This window comes from Galeopterus variegatus, unplaced genomic scaffold (genome assembly GCF_000696425.1).
Source record: "Galeopterus variegatus unplaced genomic scaffold, G_variegatus-3.0.2 Scaffold6715, whole genome shotgun sequence".
NCBI classification, from domain to species: Eukaryota; Metazoa; Chordata; class Mammalia; order Dermoptera; family Cynocephalidae; genus Galeopterus; species Galeopterus variegatus.
In genome coordinates, this window is record NW_007732826.1 from 3,563 (window position 1) to 26,597 (window position 23,035).

A 23,035-nucleotide genomic window follows, 5' to 3' on the forward strand; every position below is an offset into this window, starting at 1 on the left:
GGGACATAATAATCAACTACATTGTATATTGACAAAATAAAAAAATAAATTAAAAAAAAAAGTCCATACAGACACGTTAACTATTTTCAATTATAAGTGACTCATTTCTATACCTGGCATGTCTGATGACTAAGGCAAGAGCAATCCCATAAAAGAAGAAAAAGGTCATTAGAATGATGCAGTGCAATGGAAAGACTGCTGGACTATGGACCAGCTGTGTTCCAAGACCAGCTCTGCCATGGCTTGGCTGCTTTATCTGACTGTGTGGCTAAAAGCAATTATTTGACTGTCTTCAACAAGGACAGAGGATACATACCAACCTATGACTTCAAAGAGGCATTGAGAAGACAATAATATACATAAAAAACTTAAGATGCTACATCTTCAAAAGAATACATTGCAAATTATCCCAGACCATGTTCTTTATAAAGTGCTGGCAGGTGGTCTGTAGTGGAAAGTTCCTTTCATTTACTCAGGTGATTCATTGAGGAGCTGCTTTACACAAGGCTTTATGCAATGAACTGAGGAGGACTAGAGAAGAAATAAATGTTAAGGTGTTTCTAATACATCCTAGATATATGCAACCTGGTTGAAGGAACAAAGTATACATAATGAGTTCATCATTTCTAGGTGGCAAAATTAGTGGCTCAAACAGAACTATAGATTGATAATTCTAGCTTTCAGTCCTCTTGTTCATGAGACAGTAAATGCATTGTATGTAAATCCTAAGAAACAGAATGTGTAAATCATATGGACATTTGGTGTCTAATCCCTGTGACAGTAATTTCTCATGTTTGGCTTTAAAGACTGTTACAGGAGCTCAGTGAAGGGAAAAGATGTGGAAAGAAAAGGCTTCCTCAGGGAAGGTATCTGTGGGGTACACCAGGTACTTCATCTACACTCTCTTTCAAACCTTAGAATAATCCTATGAAGTACTAACATTCTCATTTTACAGGTGAAAAACCAATTCGGGGCTGGTCGGTTAGTTCAGTTAGTTAGAGTGTGGTTTAACACCACCAAGGTCAAGTATTTGGACTCCTGTACCAGACAAAAAACAAAACAAAACATAAAACCTGATTCAGAGAGGTTAAGTTCCATGCCCGGGACACAAAGCAAGTAGCAAGGTTAAGATGTGGTAAACCCAAGTCTGTTCTGACTTTAAAAAGCCTGAGACCTCTTGGCTCTACTATGATTGTGATCAGCTAAAGAGAGGAGATAAGAAAAAAGAAGGCATTCTGGGTAGAAGGATCTAAATAAATAAGACCAAGTTTGAAGCCAAAATTGGGTGAGCCAATTCTGGCAGAATGGGGAAAAAAAGCACTGGGCAGTTATAGGAAATAAAGTTAGGGAATAGATTATGAAGAGACTAGACTATATAGATGGCTAAAAAATGTGACCTTGACCTTATGGGTTAATAAGATGGAATTAAAAATTGTAAACAGGGAAGTAGAGAATGAAACCAGAGCATTAGGAAGGTGAACTTTAGCAGGGCAGAGATGGACTGGAGAAAAAGTATGGCATAATGTAGAACAAATTATTATTTAAAATCCCAAGCATTTCAACATTAAAATAAATCCTATAGCAATACTTTTGTAATAAAATAATCAAACTATCTCTTTTGTATGAATCTTTCTTAAAACGCATCTCTAGGCATGTATTAAAAATAGTTACTATATCCTAACAATTCTTATATGGGTCAGAAACCAATTCCACCTTCAAATGCATCCAAAAAAGAATGTTCCTAGGGCAGAGGCCCTATTTAAAAACCTTGAACAGCAGGCCTTAGAACAGGAAGGGCCAAAAAGGAAGGAATAAAAACAGAGATTCCAACTCAAAAACCCCTTGGTAAAGAAAAACAAAGTTTCAAAAAAGTTGTATCTTCACATTTACAGAAGCACTCAAAAGTTTTTTCAGTTGGCGGGTTATAGCACCGAGGCCCAGGGTTTGATCCCTGTACTCGCCAGCAAAACAAAAACCAAAAAAAAAAAGGCATTGTCTCAATGAAAAAAAAAAGTTAAGGATTGACAAATTATACAATGACTTTCACATAACCACAGATTTACTTCTTCTCCCAAATTTAAAGTTTCCACTTCTCACGAAAATTAAGACAAAAGCATCATTCTCACCACTTAAGGGCCAAATTTCCTTTCAGTTTTATGGATATAGAAGGTTGTTTGTTTTGAAGTCTGAACTGTTGAAATTTTAGTGCTTTGGTAGCTCAAAAACAATCATTGTGATTCTCAGTTCTCCATCCTATTCAATTTTTGCCACAGGAAAATTCAACTGCATCCTGTAACCTAACTCTGAGCTACATCAAGCCAAGACTCCATACTGCTTAAACACACTTGAGATCTGGTGTAGAATCACATTAAACCCTTAGTGCCTATCACATAGACAACAATAACCTAATTAGCCAGCAGAGCACACATGCAGTGGCAACCTAGCCAGAGAGACTTCAACTCTTTCACCAACACGGTGAACACCTTGCAAAGGGGAACTGGGGGGAGAATAAGGAAAGTTGAAGAGGAAAATGTGGAGGGAAGTGTGTAACTGGAGTTTTCAAAGAGAATTACAGCAAACAGAAGTGGCAAAAGGGGTGAACTGTAGAAAAAGTTACCTTTTTTTTTGCAAAATATATCATGTGAGGTATACGCGACTTCTCTCCCAAATTTTGCACCCGTAACTTTACACTGAAACTTTCAGTGTTATTAATGATTGAGGTTCTCGGGAGTGTAAGAAGTGCAAAAGCCACATTTTGATGTCATTTCCCTGCAAAGGAAATGTGATGCCTATATGCCTAAGTACCAAGATATTTTAACTTACATAGGGATAGATAAGCTTCCCCCAAATTACATTAACTTCTGCTGCCAAAGACACTCTCAGATATGGCCACCAGATTTTCAGACTACTTAGAGGTTATTTCACATTAAATACAAAGTAGGTAAAACAAAGTTATTCACAGATGAGAAAAATGGAGATGCTGATGTAATACTAAGGGAAATGAATTCATGTTGTTATTTATCCGGGACAGGCCAAAGGCCTTACAAACACGTCCTTTACAATTCTAACAACCAGAGCCTATCTCTCAAAAGTTCAAGAACTTGGATTTACCAAGAAGTTCATTTTCAGTACCAAAATTCTACACACTAGCCTCTGGCTGTCAACAGAGACGTAAGAACCTGCTTTACGCGGGACCTGTACAAAATTTAAACCGAAGTAAATTCCTTCAGAACCTTGAGAGTACTGACTGTACTTCAAATTTCTTCTGCACCCTAAGGTCTGGTGATGCAGGCTTCCATGCCCAGATACAGTGTAACCAAGAGAAAGGTTTGTTGATTTGTGTGTAAAGCCTAAAGTGCTGCTATGGATCCATTAAATAAGAGAAAACTTCTCTTTTTCTCTGCTAAGCTTTGAGAATAAATTTAGCGGCACCTTTCCAAAAACTAGAGGGGAGGAGCGTGCCCTGAAGGGCTGCATCACGCCGCTGACCCCGGCTCCCTGGAAGCCAGTCTGCAGCTCCGCTCCCCCGCCGGGGGCGTAGAGACCAAGCCGGGGGGAGGAAGGCCGGTGACACCGTCGTCCCTGGGCCTGTGGCTACTCCGACGGGGCCTTGGGGCGACAGCGCCGGGAAAGGAAGACGGGAAGTTCGAGGGTTCACACACTCGACCCGCCGCCCCGGGACTCAGGAACCCTCCCCGAGGCCGGTGGCCCGCACCTGCCGGCCCTCAGGCCCTTTCTGTCAACGGCCTCCGGCCCCCGGGACTCACAGCTTCAGCCGCTCATACGTCGTCGCCGCCATCCTGCACCACAACCTCCTTTCTCCTCTTTCCGTCCCCCCGGCCACCTCCGCTACTGCGCTACCGGTCACTCTGGCACGGTGGCCGCAGCGTCTGGCCTCGGCCCACCCCTCTCCCCGCCCCGCAGGAGAGAACGGGAGCGAACGGGAGGCGGCCGTGGACAAACTAGTGCACGAGCTAGAGAATGCGAGAGGCGCCGTCGGACGCGGAGGGTCGGAGCGCGCTGAAGAGCGCCGTGACGTCACGGCTGCGGATTGGTGGGCCGCGTCTGCGGCAGAGAGGCGGAGCACCAGGGACTGTGCGCCGGCGCCACGACGACCGGCGCAGGGGCAGAAACTGCGTGTTGGTGTCCGGAAGCGTGTGGAAACTGCGCAAGGGTGATGAGCCATCGCAGTGTGGGCATGATAGCACGGGGCCAGTGGCGCAATGGATAACGCGTCTGACTACGGATCAGAAGATTCTAGGTTCGACTCCTGGCTGGCTCGCGGTGTACGTTTTGCCACCTTCCGGTTGGACATAACAAGACCTCCTTGGAAAGGATCATGGCTAGACTGTGATTAGATACCACGAATTTTAATGCTACTCTGCCCCAAGTGTCGTCTTTTAAGCTGTGTTTGGAACCCGGAGCTGTCCGAGATGCTGTGCAAATTGCGAAGTGCCCAATTCTTAATCATGCCCACGAGAAGACTCTGTAAATGTGGTACATTTAGGAAAACACCTGGGAAGGCGGCAGTGGGGGGCGTGCTGTGGCCGGCGGTTAACCACCCGATGACGCAGAGCGCATTCAGGCAGCAGTCCTGGCCTTCTCCGTGGAGCAGGAACCCGCGTACTGACGAGAGAAGCGGCGTGTGCCAGTTGACCCAGACGGGGCGGGGAGGGCTCGGGGCCTGCCCCGCCACGGGAAGGAAACGCGGCAGCGCGGCCGCGGTGGTGGGGCCCGCGAAGTGCGCGGGCCTGGGCCTTTTTGACCTCCGGCTCCGAAGCCAACCGGGCCCCCAAATTCCATCGGGAAACCTTAAAACATGGGTACTTTTACAGTAAGACGACGCCAGGTGATGTACTATAGTGTACCTCATTTTAACAGGTGCCCAGCTCGGAGACCTGAGAAGGCCTGAAAGTCTGCGGCCGACAGGGGACTCGAACCCGGGGAATTTTGAGTCATCGGACACTGTCCATTAATGGCTCAGTCGATCAATTAATTTATTCAATGTAATGTTTTTCTCCCCCAAGGAAATTATAGGAAATTTGTAAAATACAGAAAATTATGGAGAATAAAAATAACGCGAACTTCCATCCCGAGATCATTACTATGAGCATTATAATTTTTTTCCTTATAGACTTTTTTTCTTCCACACTTTTTAATGTGGATATACTTACATATGTATTTTTCCAAATTGGAGTTGTACCAGGAATGGGTTTATGTTCTCATTTTATCTCCTTTAGATTTTCGTCTGAGATTTAAGGTCATTAAATATTCTTTGAAGATATTCTATAAGAGAACTGGATATGTTAACCATAATCCTTATGTTGGAAATTGGGTTGTTGCCAGTTTAACACTTTTTAAAAATGATGCTGTGTTGAATTATTTCTGTCTTATAAGTTTCTAGATGTGGAATGACCAGGTGGACATCTTTAAGGTCCATTTTGTGAACATTTTTAAGACATTTGGTACATATTTTCAAATTGCCTTCCAAAAAATTAAACCAATACACATTTTCTGATTAGCATCTGTTTCCACGCATGCTAACCAACACTGGATATTATAAATTTAATTATAACTTCTTTGCCAGTTTTATAATTGAAAAATGGATGTCTATATTTTTTCTTGATCTATCAATTTTTTTTCTTACAAATTTGGCTTTTTAGTATATTAAGGATGTTAACTCTTGGCTATCAAATACATTCCAATCTTTTTCCAGTTTATCGTTTACCTTTTCCTTGTAATATTTTTTAACCTAGAGTATTTTTCACTTTTATGTACTCAGATTTGCTAATATTTTGTTTTTTCCTATTACATATGTGCTTTTTTCAAACTGTTTTGTGTTTGTATTGTTTTTTCCATTTATTTGTAATTTATCTTGTCGATCATCCCAATATAAAGATCAATGCAGTCTTAAAACCTGTCACGTTTATTACACAATTTCTTCATGCCAGGTACTGCTCTAAGTCCTTTACTTGGATGAATTCGATCAATCCTACAACAATCTAAGATAAATTCAGTTCTTGTCACCATTTTACAGATGAGGGAACTAAATTTGCTTAAGGTTATTGAGCAATTAAGTGGTGAAGCCTGAGTCTGGTCTCTTGACCCCTAAGCCGCCCTGTCCTCTGTGCTTACTGTACCCCAGAGGGTACCACATGAGTGGGCTCAGGACCAATTCCCTGTCTGGGCATGGATGACGGTCACATATACGACTCACTGCCTAACCCCTGCTAATTAGCAATCAGAAGATGACATCTCTAGTCCTGTTGATGCTTCTACTTACCAGCTCCGGGCTCTTGCCCCTTCTAATGAGATGGGGGTTTAAGTTGCAGCCTGTCTCATAAGCCTTCAGTAAATCAATGCTTCCAGTTAAATAGCCACCACCCTGCAGAGAGCTCCCACCCTGGCTCTATGAACATGTCACCATGCAGAAGCAACTAAGAGATGCAAAGTTTAGCCTTTCTTCACTAGTTGGGGAATATAAACCAGGGCTTGTGAACAAAGGCCTTAGACTAAAAAACAATAGTAATCCAGGCAGAAACAGGCATTCTGGGGCTTTAAAGGCCAAACAAGCCAGAATCAGATTTTAAGGCAGGCAAATTCAGGATAAGAAATCACCCAAGGAGGAGTAATATTGATATCTTGAGCCATTTTTCCTATAGTGAAATTGTTACTTATGTAAATAAAAATATAATTTTTTACAAAATCTGCCAGAGTCTTCCCATAGAGACAGTCCAAGCTGCAGATGAAGCTTGTTAGCACTATCCAAATGATCTGTATAGCCCACTTTTATGTCTGGCTCCGACTTGCAGACCTTTGATCCATTTTGTCTGTTGTGAGTCTCTAGACTGAGTGTGTTCTCTCACTTTCCACTCTGTCATGGGCCTGCTGTGGGCCAGGTCCCATGGGCAATGCAGGACCCACAGATGCTGTCCCTAAGGACTTGGATCGGTTGGAAGGACATGCATATAAACAAATGGTGGCAGTGCCTCAGGCCGCCTTATGTACCTGGGGGGTCTCCACATAAGCAGGGCTTCTGGAAGTATCATACATCTGGGGCTGTCACATACCTGGGAATGTCTCCTGGGCCAGACCTCTCTGGCTTCTTTTTCTCCCACAGGGTATGACGTACTCTGATTTTTTTTTATAGCCAGAGTTGGAGGTTCCAATCTCTTTTATGTACGAAGCATTTGTTTTCAATCCAAGGAAAATGCAAACCCCACTTTTAGCAATGCTTGAAGAAAAGACACCTAATATCCGAGGGATATTCTTTCATTGCCACCCCCAAAAAAGTTTGTTGGAGTCTGTGGTAGACTGAATAAAGCACCTCCCCCTTTTAGCAATGCTTGAAGAAAAGACACCTAATATCCGAGGGATATTCTTTCATTGCCACCCCAAAAAAAGTTTGTTGGAGTCTGTGGTAGACTGAATAAAGCACCTCCCCTGCCCCGCCAAAGATGTCCTATTCCCTAGAACCTATGAAAATCTGATTCTACAAGACAAGAGGGGCTTTGCAGATGTGATTAAGGATCACAAGATGGGGAGGTTATTCTGGGTTATCTGAATGGGCCTAATGTAATCACAAGGGTCCTTATATGAAGGCAGCAGGAGGGTCAGAGAGGTGTGACAACAGAAGCAGAGTGAGAATGATGCAGCCACTAGCCAAGGAATGTGGGCAGCCTCTGGAAGATGAAAAGGGGCAAGGAATGGACGTTCCCCTAGCACCTCTGGAAAGAATGTGGCTCTTCTGACAACCTTGATTTTAGCCCTTTAGACACAGAACTACATAATAAATGTGTTATTTTAAGCCACCAAGTTTGTAGTAATTTGTTATAGTAGCACTAGGGGACCAAATCAACTCCAACAGAGAGCAGTGGTAAGATTCATGACAAGGTTTTTGTTTGTTTCCTATTATGTAGCTTCAATGAGTAAATATACTGAAGGAAAAATTATTGCCCCCCAGCAGCCAAAGTGGTAGAGTGGTCAAGACAGCCCCCTCTGGATGAGACAGCCTGGGAGGGAATTCCAGCTCTATTTTCTGAGTACCTACTGTTTGAAAAGTTACTTCACCCTTCTGTGTCTCCGTTGTCTGTAAAATGAGGGGTGATGAAGAATATGTGGTCCTTAGAACATCTGGTACATGGTGAGCACACAATAAATGTCAGATATCACTGTTGCTCCTGCTTCAATCATGGAGCTTAGAACCAGACCATATTTCCCCACTGCTTCAGCCCCAAATGACCCAGATGCCAGAGGTCAGCTCTTGCTTGCTTATGACTGAGTCATCTCTTCCCAACTCCAGATCCCGGGATGTCATATTGGTAGCTTTAAATTGGCCATGGCAGGAGTGTTTACATCATAGAAATCAGCAAACACTCCATATCAAGGCTTTTAATTTTTTTCCCCAGAAAGCCGGTTTAACAGCCTACCACAGACAGCCCCAGACCACCTCTTTCCCCAACTACATTCTCATCCCTTGTAGCATCGTGGTTACAAGAAAACAGCAGCCTATGTCTTTAAAGTCAGACTAGCTTCTAAGAGAAAAAAAGATGTTTTATTTTGGTATAAGACACCATTAGAATCAGCACCGTCACTCTCGGCTTTCCGTGGCCTTGGCACATCAGACCTGGCAGCCACGTGAACTAAAGTGAAGCATGGAACAAGCCCATGGAGTGCTGAATGGCAAGTAGCTACACCATCTCCCCACCCCCAGGGCTCTAACCACACACTAGGCCCTATTACCCCGCAAGTTCCACCTTCCTGCACGTGGCTGGTTGCCTCAGACCTAAAGGGCTGCTCACTTCTGGGATTTTTTGGTTATAACCTCAAAAGAATAAAACAGTAAAATGTGCACAGAAGGGAAAGAGATAAAATGATGACCACTGTGGCAGGACCTTAAAAGTCTTAAAGAAACTGCTGATTCTTGGGGTATGACTCTCCAAGGCCTCTCACATTTTATGTCTTGTAAGCATAGGCACCGACTGCCTTAGTTCCAGCTATCTTTTCAAGAATGTTTCTGTAGTGAACAGTTGTGGATGATTGAGAGTATCTCTCTCTGGAGCAAAAGTCAGGCAGGCTTACTGCCCCTTAGGCTTGGGGTTCCTCTTGTAACACAGCCCACTGCATACGCAGGCATCAGCTGGCCTTCTTTATGGGGCCCAGTAGGAACTGGGGCTCAGGGAACCAGTGCAAATGCTGGCAATTTGGTCACTGCTATAGCTGTAAATAATAAACTGTCTTTTGTCTCTGACCTACATGTCTCATAACTTCTGCCAGGATGCATGAAACCATGGCACGCTAATTTATTAGCTTTATTTAACCTCAGATCCTTCTCAGGTTTGATATCCAGGTGTTACTTTAAAAATCCAGAGCTCTAAAATCCAAGTAGGAAAAAGCACTGTCTGCTTACTCCACACACACACAAGACCCAGTAAACATCATCATGTTGGACAGCAACTTAATAGTCTACAAATTAATGCAACTTTATTGTCACAATACTTTGAATACTTTTATAGTAACAGTAAAATTTTCAATAATTTTATAGTAAAAGAAGAGACACAAAGGAAAATAGTTTCCCTGTACAGTGAATTTTCATACACTATATGGAGACTTCCCACATCTGTTGGGCTCAAGAGATAGCTAATGTATTTTACTCACTTTTTAAAATAACTTTTAAAAGTTACTTCAAATAGTAACTGGGAAATTAGGACCGATTCTTGGCACAAAGGAGAGATCAAAAAAATTTGGTTTCCTGGCACAGTTTTGACAAGGGCATCAAGCAACAATAGTTGGATTCAGGTCACACACTTCCTTTGCACGAGGATAGCAGCCATTACGCCTCTCACTTCTACACACACAGGAAATGGCACACCAAAACCACCTTTAAAGGACTGCAAAGGGTTATGAATTCTAAATAATTCTCTCATCTTAACACTTCTGTTTTTCATTTTGTAAGTATAACCAAAGCCCATGGAAACAGGGTGATGACTGGGTAAAGGTGATCAGAACTCCTCGAGAATTCCATCAGCCACCCAGTACTCAACAGCAGAAGCTCAGAAGACTCTCTAAACACGGAGAAATGGAAAGTCCCGTCCTGCTGCCATGTGCCCAGTTAGGACTGAATGCTCTTGTGTGGTGAGAGATAAACCACAGAACCACTCTACCAAAAGATAGGGGGAATAACATCAGTGAGAGAGAGAGAGAGAAGCCTCATGTAGCAAACCAACCTGAGTTATCAGCTCTTCTCAGACCACCCAGGCAGTTTTTGAATGTCCCAAGCTAGGGGGAAGAGGAAAAAAAAAAACAAACTAGGAGATGGTGGAAAAAAATTAAAGGGTAAAATGAGGCAGGGGAGAAGGGTGGAGGCTGGCTTTGGAGTCTGGAATCAGGCCATAATCCTCCTTGTTTTATCTAAAGTCCAGGAGTTGTCCAGGAAGCTCGGGAATAGCTATTTGCTTTAACTCTTAAAATAAACTTACTCATCCTGGTTTATCAGCTCCTTGTGTTTTCCTTGTGCCCATAAATACAACCCCATTCCAATTCTATTTGGCTAATAATTTATAGAACATTTTTTGCTTTAACTCTTAAAATAAACTTACTCATCCTGGTTTATCAGCTCCTTGTGTTTTCCTTCTGCCCATAAATACAACCCCATTCCAATTCTATTTGGCTAATAATTTATAGAACATTTAAAATACCAGGTAGGTGAAAATCTTTTCATGGCTTTTGTGCAAGGGAAGAGAAGCAAAACTGATTTGAGATTCCTACCCGGTGCCCTCTCCAGGGAAACTGACAACTAGAGAAGTCCGCTGCTAGGATTTCTAGAACATCTGGAAATTCCCTTATTGTTCTTTCTCAACAACATAAAATACCATATCTGCAAATGTATTTGAATCATCTCCATCGAACCCACTTTAAAAAATTCATTTAAAAATTAATCACATATTTAACTAATTACCCAATTTGCAAACAAACCCTTGCTACCTCTGATGGTGGCTCCAACGTAATTTTCTTCACTCTGTGTGACTTGAAAGTGGAGCAAAGGTGTGTCGGCAAGGCCAGTGTTCCTACGCTGGCAAAGACAGGTTAAGACATACTGGCTGCCTTCACTTACCCCCAGCCTTGCCAAAGCTGAGCTGGATGCTTGACAGGAAGGGAGAGGCCCAACCCAAGCATTCACTTCCCCAACCCAGTGCATCCATGGGTTTGCAGGAGTGTGAAAAGGAACAGAGGAAGGCACACAGCCCAGCTGAAGTGACATCTGACCAAAGTATTCCAATGAAATTCATAAAAATGGACTAGACCATCCATTGCACCAATTCTGTGCTTCTTACAGGCAGTGGCTACCATACGAGGCGGGCCCAGTGAAAAGTCTGAGTTCACATGAGCCAGGGGCTCCACCGACTGTGTTCCGCAGCCCCAGTGCCCAATCCTCTCGCTCTGGGTGGAATGCGAGGCAGTGGAGTGCAGATGCCAGCTGCCACGTCCCAGCCTGGCCGACAGTGGTGAGACAGCCTGGCCCTCCTGTGACAGGGCCATGGGCCCCTCCCCCATACGAGGCGGGCCCAGTGAAAAGTCTGAGTTCACATGAGCCAGGGGCTCCACCGACTGTGCTCCGCAGCCCCAGTGCCCAATCCTCTCGCTCTGGGTGGAATGCGAGGCAGTGGAGTGCAGATGCCAGCTGCCACGTCCCAGCCTGGTCGACAGTGGTGAGACAGCCTGGCCCTCCTGTGACAGGGCCATGGGCCCCTCCCTACAGGCCAAGAGGGCAAATGACAGCCAGTCTTTTTCTTTCTTGCAGCTTCTTCTAATTGAAATACCAAGGGATATTGACTTCCGGCCTCAGAAGTATGACTTACAGGGCATATTTTGCCTCTTTGGTGCAGAGGTGGTCTTGAAATCTTGCCAGCATGGCCCTCCCTTAGCCCATGCCACCCCGAGAAGCCAGCATGCTGAGATGCATAAGGCAACAGTATGGAATTTCAATCAGATCTATTCCCGGCTGACCTTTTAGTTAAGGTCACACTGCCCTGACCTGCTGCAGTATGGCCTGTGTGAAGACAGTGACTTCTAACACACGGAGGAAGGTATCTGAGTCCAGAGTGACTGCCGAATTCCTCCTTAATCTGTGATTTGGTGAGGCTCTGTGAGGTATTTTTCATGTGTGGAATATTGAAAGTAGAGGGAAGCAATTTTTAAAAAACAGACAAAAGCAGTGTACCTTATACTGGTTTCTTCAAACGTAATGCCTTTGCCAAGAATTGGGCAAGACAGAAACCTATGAAATGAATATAATAACTTATTCTGAAGCATGCCCTCCCATGCTGGCTTAGAGATCTCACACACACAAACACTCCCTTCGTTTATAAGGAGCTCTCAGTATGCGAGCAGGACTTCCAAAAAGCCCATCATTAAATAAACTAAAACAGGCTCAAGAAATGTCCCCACATGCAATCCTGAGACTTGCCTCGCAGGAGCGGCTCCGAAGTCACAGACTGGAGAGCTCCAGAGAAAAACAGCACAAACAGGTGGGCAAAAAAGTCCTGGTGCCTGCACCAAGCTCTCCCAAAGCACACTTTACTCAGACAGGACAATTCTCCGCTGGGGCCCCAGCTGCCTTTAGGGGAGTAAGGATTTGCAGAGGTACAAAGCGCGCTGTCGGTGTACAAGGAGGGAATGCTCCCTCTCATTTCAAATCCTGGCTCTGGCTTACTAAGCAAATTCTTAGGATACAGAGCACATGTTAGATAGAGCTTCTTTCTTGCCACAATGCAATTAAAATTTGAAACCACACTATAGAAGAACTGAAGCTCTGGGGTGGAAAGAAGCCTTAAACCATGCTGTGATGTGGTGTGAGGGGCAGGAGGTAGGGGGTTTGAGTGCAGATATTTTTTCCTGAAAGAAGGGAAAGGGTTGAATGTATCAGCAACTGAACCGGCTCTTCAGGGGATACTGTGAAATACGTTCAATGCAAACCTCTCCCTTTGAAGCATGAACTGGACCCAGAGGGGACAGGAGGTTTGTTCTGTTGCACCAACGTGACCTTGTGTCATATGCCACGCATGTGCTGGAGCGTCTTCCTGAGTAACCTGATGAGGGTGCAGCAATGGAGAAAAGCGCTCAGAAGATACATGTACCAGACAGGTACTGTCCACCTCCCTGGTAAAGGAAAGTCACCCACGCATACACGCAGGAACCCGCCCACCCGCCCCTCCTCTTCCTCCGCCCCAATTCCACACGAGGGGCCACCAGAAGTAACAGGCAGACTCGTCCTTGTGCAGCCGTGGCTCCTCATCCCGCTGTGAGCTCCACAAGACGCTCTGGCTAGAAGTGGTGCTGGTGAAGGGCTGCAGGCGAGGGGCCTTTCTCCAGCCTCTTGACGTGGCAGGAGTGGCAGAACAGGTGATCCTCCAGCGGGTAGCAGCGATGACCATCTTCATCATTGAGCTCCAGTCCACAGTCCTGGTGGAAGGCAAAAATGCCCCATGAAGTGAAACAAAAGACTGCAAGACTGATGTGAAGGGCACAGTCCCCAAGATCAGCACAGGGTGCTGCGTGTTTCTGTACAGGTGGGAAATGCCAGTGCAGAAACACACGGTCCTGCCCAATGGAGACCTGGACTATACTGTCCAATACAGAAGCCACTGGCCACATGTCACTATGGGGCACTTGAAATGGGGCTAGCAGGACGTAAGATGTGCTGCTATCAGCAGAAACCCACATCAGATTTCCAAGACTTAGGACAAAAACAGGATGTAAGAATATTTCATGTATAATTTTTTATATTGATAAGATGTTGAAATAGTAACATTTTGGATATATTGGGTTGAATAAAATAATTAATTCCCACCTGCTTCTCTTAAAATGTGGCTACCAGAAAACTTAAAATGATACACATGACTTGAATCTGTGGCTCTTCTGTTCCTACTGGACAGTGCTGGCTGGGAATGTGCAGAGAGGACAGTGGAGTCTTCACTTTTTTCTCTGGGCACTTGGGGGACCAGCACCCAATGATTCCCACCTATTTCTTCAGTGTTGGCAGTGAAACCAATCTATATGTCAGCACAACCCCTGTTCTCACCACCAAAAAGTCACAAAATGAATCTAATCTCCTTTCACGGGTGAATCCACTTCATTGTGGCAGAAACCCCATGAGCACCCTTCACAAGGGCTGGTGATGGCCCACCCCTGGCTTTCCTGACAGTCATGGGGCATTAGCAGCTCCTTCAACCTGCAGGTGACAAAGGGCAGAGTAGGGGCAGATGGGCCCCCACCCACCTTCACACCACCCAGCTGACGTATCTGTTTTCAAGAGGGGTTTCTTCATGATTTCTGTGGCTCGGCTGAGAAAGGGGCTCCTGGCAGATAGAAAAGCCTACAAACTAGAGGGGAGAGAGTCTCCACCCAGATCACACACCTGCCTGACAATCTGACCCTTACACAGGACCTGAAGCCCACCCTCCACACAACGCTCCTAGCCATGCAACTTCAGGGAGAGCAGCTGCGAGGTTCAGGACTGGACAGCTCCAATTGTGCACAAATGGTAAAGACCTTTATAATACCCCAAGCATCTGCATCTTTTCCTACCTACTCTCCAAACCAGCCTTCATCCCCTTTCCTACATCAGCTCTGGAGGGAAGACCCTTGCCAGAATCTTTTGACCATCTCATGCCCTAGTCAACTCAGGATGCTTTTCTCTTGGTCTTTTACCATGGCCTTTGGGGGCTGGGCAGGGAGGCGCCTACCTCACAGTGGTAACACTCCACGTGGTAGTCTCTGTCCATAGACACGACACGGATGGTCTCATCTGAGCCCTGGCACCAAAGAAAAGCAAGAACACATGAAAGAGACCAGTTAGGGGACCCATCAGGTTCCACATGCCATGAGGTGGGGAGGGAAGAGAATCCTGGGATAACAAGTCAGAAGCCTCAGAAGAAGATTAAAATCAGTGCTTGCAGGAAAAAGAATAGATTTGCTGATGAGAGAGGAAGTAGAAGGGACAGTAGTCCTATTACAGTCTGGAATGTCAGAGCCAATACTGAAAATAAGACTTACATGGACATTTATTTTTAAAACAATGAATAAAAGACAAGCTTTTCTGCTCATCTTCTGATCTAAGAGTTAGTATCAAGTAAGGGAGTCTGACCTGATTATAGAAACAAACAGGCACAAGAAGGGTATTGGGCTGGTAAAGCCAATGAGAAAGGGTGAGGATGCTATCTCAGAGTTGAGATCTTAGCATATTTTAAGATGTAAGGACAGGACACGGATTTTGTAAATTACCCCAGGGAGATATTGGTGTCTAGGCAGACCCCAGGAGCACATCTGAAAAAGCACCTTACCTCAGGTGGCAGGATGGGAAGCCCACAGGCTGCACACTTGGGGGCCAGCACCCTGGGGGAGAGACGAAGAAGCAGTGAAATGCACGTTGCCTTGCTCCTGGGAGGCACGCCCAAAAGCCTGGCACCTGCAGCCTACGTGCAGCCGTCCTCACGGTGCCTCCTGCCCATCCTCTCCTGCGTGTCCCTCCAGCCTGCCTCCCTCTGCAGAATGTGCCTCGGCATGCTTTGCGATTGCTCCCCAGATGAAACAAGGACATCCAGCTGCCTCTCGCTGTACTAGGGATGGAGACTGGCCTGTTTGTTCACTCTCCTCACGGTGGTGAGTACAGGCCCAGGCAAGCTGAGCGTGGTGGAAACTAACACTGATGTGGTACCTTGTGGCATGGGGTAACGCTGGAGCCACAGGGCTTGGTGACTCCTCCTGAGGCCTAGCCAGGAATCTGATTATAGCTTATTGTTCTGTTTTGTCACCAAACATGATTCTTTAGCCAGTTCCTGTCTACACTGGTATCAGCTGACCTCCTGTGGCCCCCGCTGCACCACTCTAACCTGTTAAGCCCTTGCTGGACTGTGGACGAATGGTACAAGCAGCTAGCAAATACACACCAGTTGGCTTCTGCCTTTCGCTCTGCTGGGATCAGCGTGGCTTACACATGCAGTCCCTGTCTGCTCCCGTCCCTCCTTACTTGTGGTAATCTCGGACACAGTAGATCTTGTTCTCTGAGTCCACAGTGAAAGGCACTCCGTCCAAACACTCATTACAGATGACACAGCGGAAACAGCCAGGGTGGTAGGACTTCCCCAGGGCCTGCAGGATCTGGGGGCGTAAAGGAGGAGAGGCCAGGACTCAGTTGGGATTTTAGGGAAGGAAGGGAGAGAAACACATCAGGCTGAATGTCACATGAGTGTCACATGAATGTCCCTCAGCCTGGAGCACTCATCCCAGAGTTTCACTTGGATGAAGGTCAAGAGATGATGGGGGTGGGAAAGGCTAATCTATTTACATGTATAAACAGGAGGAGGTCAAAGAGGACTTCTGCTGTACTTCCTAAGCCTCTCACAGATCTGTAAGCTAGAGGGAATTTAGAGCCCTCCCTTCCAATCCCTCATTCAGAGCAGGAAACTCTTTCACAGTTCTTTCCCAGAAAGATATGATGGGATAGGGCTGGGCCAATCCCACCCAAAACCCACCATGGAAAAGCAGGAAACGAGGCAAAGTGGGGCCACAAGAGGATCCATCCCAGATTTGGGAAGCAGCAAGTACATGGAAAAAATTAAGAAAATTCCACATGGAAATGGCAGAACTTGAAAAAACCCTCTTCACTTCCACCTCTTGAGTGCCCCTTCTACGCAGCTTTGATTCTTGGCATGACCTGACCCCTGATCATCTCACATCTAAGCCTAACAAGCAAAGCCCTTTTGTTAGTGCTGTTGTTTTTAAAAATAATGAAGGAAATCCCTATAAACCTTCTTCCTCTCAGCATCATTTGGTCTGGATGTGATACTTGAAACCACTAGAGCCATCCTGAAACCAGGACAGAGCTGAGACACGAAAGGTAGGACAGAGAAGAGAAGGAAGGACATCCTTGGTGATGTCTACAAGCACTAACTCACCATGGAACTGCCCACCTCCAAACTCTTATTAGGTGAAATAAAATATTCTTCCTATTAAGTCAGTATATTAAGTCAAAGTATGGTCTCTGGACCAGCATCAGCTTCACCTGGGATCTTGTTAAAAATGCACATTCTCAGACCCCATCCCAAACCTCCTTAATCAGAAACTCTGGGGATAAGGCCCAGGAGTTGGTGTTTTAATAAGGTGATTTTGTGGCATGCTAAAACTTGAGAATCATTGGTTTAAGTTAAAATAAATCTGGGCCCCACAGGGGTCCTGAGGCATGGAGCCAGGGGAAGCCAAATCCAGCTGCAACCAGGTAAAGAGCACACCAAAAACACCATTTCCATGCAGGTAGTCCACCATAGCCACCACAATTGCTATGACTGCCACAAAAGCAGCCAGTTGCTATAGCAGTAGTCACAACTACCATGCAGATGGCACTCTAGACACTTGGCTACACTGACACAAGGAGAGTCACCTGCAGAAATCAAAAAAAAGAAAAAAGAAAAGAAAGCAAGGTCCTCTCTCTCCATAAAGCATACTCCAGAGTAACAGAAGAGTAATAGAAGAAGTATCTCCTATACCATAATAGTGGGGGACCTGAACAAACCTCTCTCAGTACTGGACAGATCATCTAGGCAACAAATCAACAGAGAAACAGTTAATCTATCAGAAGGAGAGAACAAATCTATGATTACTGGGGGGAGAGGGGGATGGGGAGAGATTGGATAAGGGGCATACAGAATAAGTATGACTTGTAATAATGAATATGCTAATAAAAAATTTAAAAGATACATATATTAGCATAGATATTTCTTATATTTATATTTCCATCTACCATATATGTGTATATATTTATATCTCCATGTGTATCTATGTATAGCTATCTATCTACATATGGTTTTATTATACACATGTCTTTAACATTAAGCCTCCTAAAATCATTTTTGGAAAAAAATAAAAGTTAAAAATAAATAAATTAATTAAATAAAATAAGTCTGAATTTTTCTATAATTTGCAGTTGAAAGCATCTTCACTGACTCAATAGGAGATTCATTTCTGCAATTACCTGTACCATGCAATTTAGCACAAACAGCTAAACTACGGAATCAACATGAGCAAGGCCACACCAAAACACTCATCTGCAGAGAATGTACAAAACGGCAGCATCCAGCAGTGGGGGCCACACAGAAGGCCTTCAAACAGGCTGAAGGAAGGGGACTCAGAATCTAGGAAAGCCTTGTCAGCACATTGTGAGAGCCGTGGGAAAGATGTGCTTTGTTCCAGCTCCTTCCACTGGAAGCCCACAGGAAGCTAATTCCATGCTGCACATACTCCAGCCAAGCAGTAAAGAGGAGGACTTTGTGCTATTCTAGCTTTCCTATGAAAGCTCAGCTTTCAAGCTTCCTCATTCCTTCTTGGGTTTTACTACTTTTGAGGCCCCTCTTAATCTGCAATAAGCTGCCAAAATAGGAAGAACAATCAGCTGGTCTTCCAAAGTACATTTGGCAATTTGGACCATAGAATACATTTACCCCCATACTAATGCTGTCTTGGCAGAAATAGACTCCTAAATAAATTTAACCCATGCTGTGCCTAAAGTAAGGTTGGAAAAAGATGCCATTTTGCTGCATTCAGCCTAGCTGTAATAATATTTTTATGTGGGAATATGCCCAGTTTCAACCTGCAAGTCCACACATACCCCTCTATAAACAAAGGCAGACACAGACAATTTATACCAAGCATTGGACAGTTTGGGTTCTGCTGTAGAATCGAGTGGTATCTGAATTTATCTTTCCGTGCATTATTAAAATTCTTGGCAGCAGTTAAGAATTATGTCTTTAAAAGTGGGTGTCATTACCAGACAGACATTTGCTAAAAGTGCTCTAGTCCTAGAGAAGACCTGAGACTGGAGGTTCAACTTTGCATCAGCCTGTATGGTAGAGATCATCTCCAAAAATCAACACCTTCTCTTCCTGTATATGCACAGGCTAACCCTCACATTAAGAAATGGAGAATATTTCCTCTCCCCTGGAATCAGGATTGGCCTTGTGACTTTCTTTGATCAACAGAATGAGGAAGAAATGATGTTCTGAGATTCTAAGTCAAGGACTTAAAAAGACCAGCAGCTTCCACTTCCTCTCTCTTACTGTAAGGAAGTCTGAACTAGACTACTGAATTATTAGAAGCCATAGGGAGAGAGGCCTGGAGGGTAAGAGGTTGCCCTGGACGTTCCAGTTCAACTGTGCCACCAGCTGAACAAAGCTGAGTAAGTGACCCCAGCCAATGCCACACAGAGCAGAAGAATCACCCCACTAAGCCCTGACCTAATTCCTGATCCATGGTATCATAATAAATAATAAATCACCCTCATCTTAAACCACTAAGTTTTGGGGTGGTTTGTCAAGCAGCAATAGATAAATGACATACCCTGAGATCTGAAGAAGTCTTAGGACAACCAGTACTAAGAATAGGGTATAATCATACTCATAAATTTAGACAATGACCTCACATGCAGTGGGTTTGTCAGAAGGACTCTAAAAACAAGGACAAATTCGGCTAAAGAAATGGAACTCTACAGAGTCTGGCAGGCACTTGGGGAAAGTAGGAGTGAGGGCATGTGGCTCCTGCCAGTCTCCCAGGGAGGGAGTCCTTGGCTGCTAATGAGGATATAGCCTTCATAGGGCTTAGTTCTGCTATGGATTGTCAAAGCCTGGATGACAGCAGGTAATCTTCATGAATAGGGAGGGCTCTGGTTCACTGTTATTTTATAAATGTTAGCATATAACCAACAGAAATCAGTGTTTATGTCCATCAAAGACACGTACAAGAGTACAGGTTTATGCATAAATAGCCCCAAACTGGAAACCACCCAAACCCCCATCAACAGGAGAATGAAGGAATACACTGTGCTACATCCATTCAGTGCAATTCTACTTAGCAATAAAAATAAATGAACTACCAATACAGGGAACAACGTGGATGAATCTCAAACACATATTTCTAAGTGAGAAAAGGCAGACCCAAAAGAGTCTATATTATATGACTGCATTTATATGAAGTTTCAGAACCAGCAAAATGAATCTGTGGCAATACAAGTTGGAATAGTGGTTGCATTTGTGGGAGGGGGGTCTTGAGTGGGAGGAAATGTTCTACATCTTGATCTGGGTGGTAGTTACATGGGTATATGCACATGTAAAACTTCATTCAGCTGTATACTTAAGATTTTCACCTTTTACTCTATAAGTTATTTCTCAATAAAAAGGTAAAAGAAAAAAATAGCAATGATTAGCAATTCTCTTTTCCACAATGGAATTAATGGGTCAGCTTAAAGACGGATTTAACTATTTCCAACTAAAAGTATGTTATATAATCATTTTCTCTGACCAGTATAATAAAAATATTCTTAAAAGTTTGTTTCTGGTGGTGAACGATTTAATCCCTGTATTCATTAACTTCACAACCTAACTCTATAAGGAAAAGTTGTCTCCACTGAAGAGATAAAGATGCTGAGGCCAGTGGCTGAGCAAGGAATGGGATGTATAAAATTTGGTCTTTATTCTGCTGTCTCGGGACTTAATGACAGGCCACAAAAACCCATCTTAGCAATGGCTTGAGCCGGCCCGAACATGGGGTGGGAGTGCAGAAACAACGATGTTCATCTAACTTTCTGCACTCTACTCCAAGGTAGCTGAGATTTCCGCAGTAAAAACAGGCTGCATTTGGCACCTCCCTTGGCATGACACAAGGATCACAGAGAAATCAGAGGGAGGCCAGTGTGATCCAAACATCCCAGAGGAGGAGAGAGCATTATCAGAAACATGACATCATGCAGTCTGGATGGTTAAAGATGCTACCACCAAGGGGACTGGCTGGTTAGCTCAATTGGTTCGAGTGTAGCCTTATAACCCCAAGGTCATGGGTTCAGATTCCCACACCAGGCAGCTGCCAAATAATTTTAAAAAAATAAAATAAAGATGCTAATACCAATAAAAAAACTAACAAGGAGGGTTCTATTAGTGCCAGCAAGCTGAACTGCACAGGGACTTCTTTTAATAAAATCATCTGTAACCACAGATCAAGATAGGGAACACTCTTCTCAATTATTAATTTCTCTTTTCTCTGAATGTCTCCTCCTCTCAAGATGAGCTTTTGTCTATGTAGGTCATAACTATCCATACTTAATGTTTTGGAAATTGAGACAGAAATTTTTCTTTAAGATGCTAATACCAATAAAAAAAACTAACAAGGAGGGTTCTATTAGTGCCAGCAAGCTGAACTGCACAGGGACTTCTTTTAATAAAATCATCTGTAACCACAGATCAAGATAGGGAACACTCTTCTCAATTATTAATTTCTCTTTTCTCTGAATGTCTCCTCCTCTCAAGATGCTATTATCTTATTTGGCTGGCTCTACTCACCATGTCCATGATCAGATGTCCACAAAGAAAACACCTGTCAGCAGACTGCTGGAAACCAGAGTACTGCAGAGAAAAGAGAAAAAAAGTTAAACCCGGGCCAGCAGATGAATCAACCACTTCCCTGCCAGTCACAAAGATTATAAGGAATTTCTCAGAAAGACGTGTCACTCTGTGCAGGTATCTGTCATATCCCCTGAGGACAAGAGAGGTGTATGCTGGGTCATAGAATATCCTTGCCACAAAAGCCATTACAAATACTAATACCACTTGCCCTAGCAATGACTGTATCTGGGCACCCAAAATGTGCCAGGTTTGATGTAAGAGACTATAGCTTGAGAAGCTTTAATCCTCAATCTAGAAGTGGTTCCCAAACAGGGATTCCCTGGCATCACCTGGAAATTTGTAAGATAAGAAATGCAAATTCTTGGACCATACCCCAGACCTACGGAATTGGAAACTCAGGGGGTGTGGCCCAGCAATCTGTGTTTTCACAAGCGCGTCAGGGGACTCTGACGCATGTTCAAGTTTGAGGCCACAGCTCTAATCCTTAAAACAATCCTGCAAGGTATGTATTATCATCTTCATCTTTCAAATGGAAGCAAAGGGGAGCTCAGAGAGTTTAAAGGAACTTCTCGAGGTAACACAGCCTAAAAAGGGTAAGGACAGGATTAAAATTCAAGCCTGGTTCTGGTTAAAAGCTAATGCTTTTTACAGTTAGCTTCAAAGAAACTTGATAAGTATTAGCTACTTTACCTTACACACACACACACACACACACACACACACACACACACACACACAGCTGTGGATCGATTGAACTGTGTCCCCAAAGTTCATATATTAGAAGCTTAATTCCCACTGTAACTGTTGAGGGTGGGTAGTCCTATTATGGTAATTGAAGGTGAGCCTTGAAGAGGTGATTAGACTGCAGGACCATACTGTAGTGAATAGATTAATAATGGTGGTCAGGGGCATGGTTCTGAGGGCTTTAAAAGGAGAGTGCATGAGAGTCTCTCTCTCTCTCTGCTCCACCATCTGCCGTATGAGACCCCTGCACTGCTGTAAAGCCACCGCCAAAGAAGACTCACCAGATGTGTTCTCTGGACTTTGGACTTCCTAACATCTGAAACTGTAAGCAATAAATTTTGTTTTCTTATAAATCACCCAGTTCCAAGTATTTTGTTACAAGCAACAGAAGTGGACTAATACACACACACACACACACACACACACACACACACACACACACACAGAGTCTTAAAGAAATGACAAACTCTTCAGAAAATGTACTTGATACTACACACTGTAAAATACTAGGAGTTTAGGTACTACAAACACAACCTAATGGGGTGGGGACGAACGTAATGGAAAGGAAGGTGGAAAAAAAGAAAAGTGAAACTTTCTGCAACTCTACCCCATGTCATGGAGATTTCTGCTGCCCAGCCCAACCCCCACTCTAGGGTTGACAGTTCTTTACCTTCATTTGGGGTCCAGCTCCCACACTCCCACCCTGTGGTTCCCATGATTCCTGTGGGGTTGACTCAGGCTGGCGCCAAGGCTGGGCACTGACTCAGACCTGGCCAATCAGAATCAGCACCAATGATTTTGTCCAGAGGTGGGCATGTGACCCAACAGGAGCCAATGAGACTCCAGGA

At 44.2% G+C, this 23,035-nt stretch overlaps 1 protein-coding gene, 2 long non-coding RNA genes and 1 other non-coding gene across 4 annotated transcripts in view; 3 read left to right on the forward strand and 1 right to left on the reverse strand.

Annotated features, from left to right (window-relative positions):
• Positions 1-4,209: 4,209 nt before the first annotated feature.
• TRNAR-ACG lies at positions 4,210-4,282 on the forward strand. Its single transcript has one exon. It is a non-coding gene; the product is annotated as a tRNA-Arg (tRNA).
• On the forward strand, positions 4,240-5,603 carry LOC103606588. The gene is made up of 2 exons (XR_551901.1): positions 4,240-4,497; positions 4,882-5,603. It is a non-coding gene; the product is annotated as an uncharacterized LOC103606588 (long non-coding RNA).
• Positions 5,604-9,446: 3,843 nt separating this feature from the next.
• Positions 9,447-13,301, forward strand: LOC103606591. The gene is made up of 3 exons (XR_551902.1): positions 9,447-10,566; positions 10,687-11,354; positions 11,559-13,301. It is a non-coding gene; the product is annotated as an uncharacterized LOC103606591 (long non-coding RNA).
• Positions 13,302-13,304: 3 nt separating this feature from the next.
• LIMD1 (LIM domains containing 1) overlaps positions 13,305-23,035 on the reverse strand; it is a 67,854-nt gene continuing 58,123 nt past the window's right edge. Inside the window, exons 4-8 of the mRNA XM_008591169.1 lie at positions 21,381-21,443; positions 16,028-16,158; positions 15,342-15,393; positions 14,745-14,813; positions 13,305-13,461 (exon numbers count right to left, since the gene is read on the reverse strand). Of these exons, the coding sequence (XP_008589391.1) occupies positions 13,324-13,461; positions 14,745-14,813; positions 15,342-15,393; positions 16,028-16,158; positions 21,381-21,443 (453 nt within the window). The 3' untranslated portion in view covers positions 13,305-13,323. The remainder of the gene's footprint in view (positions 13,462-14,744; positions 14,814-15,341; positions 15,394-16,027; positions 16,159-21,380; positions 21,444-23,035) is intronic.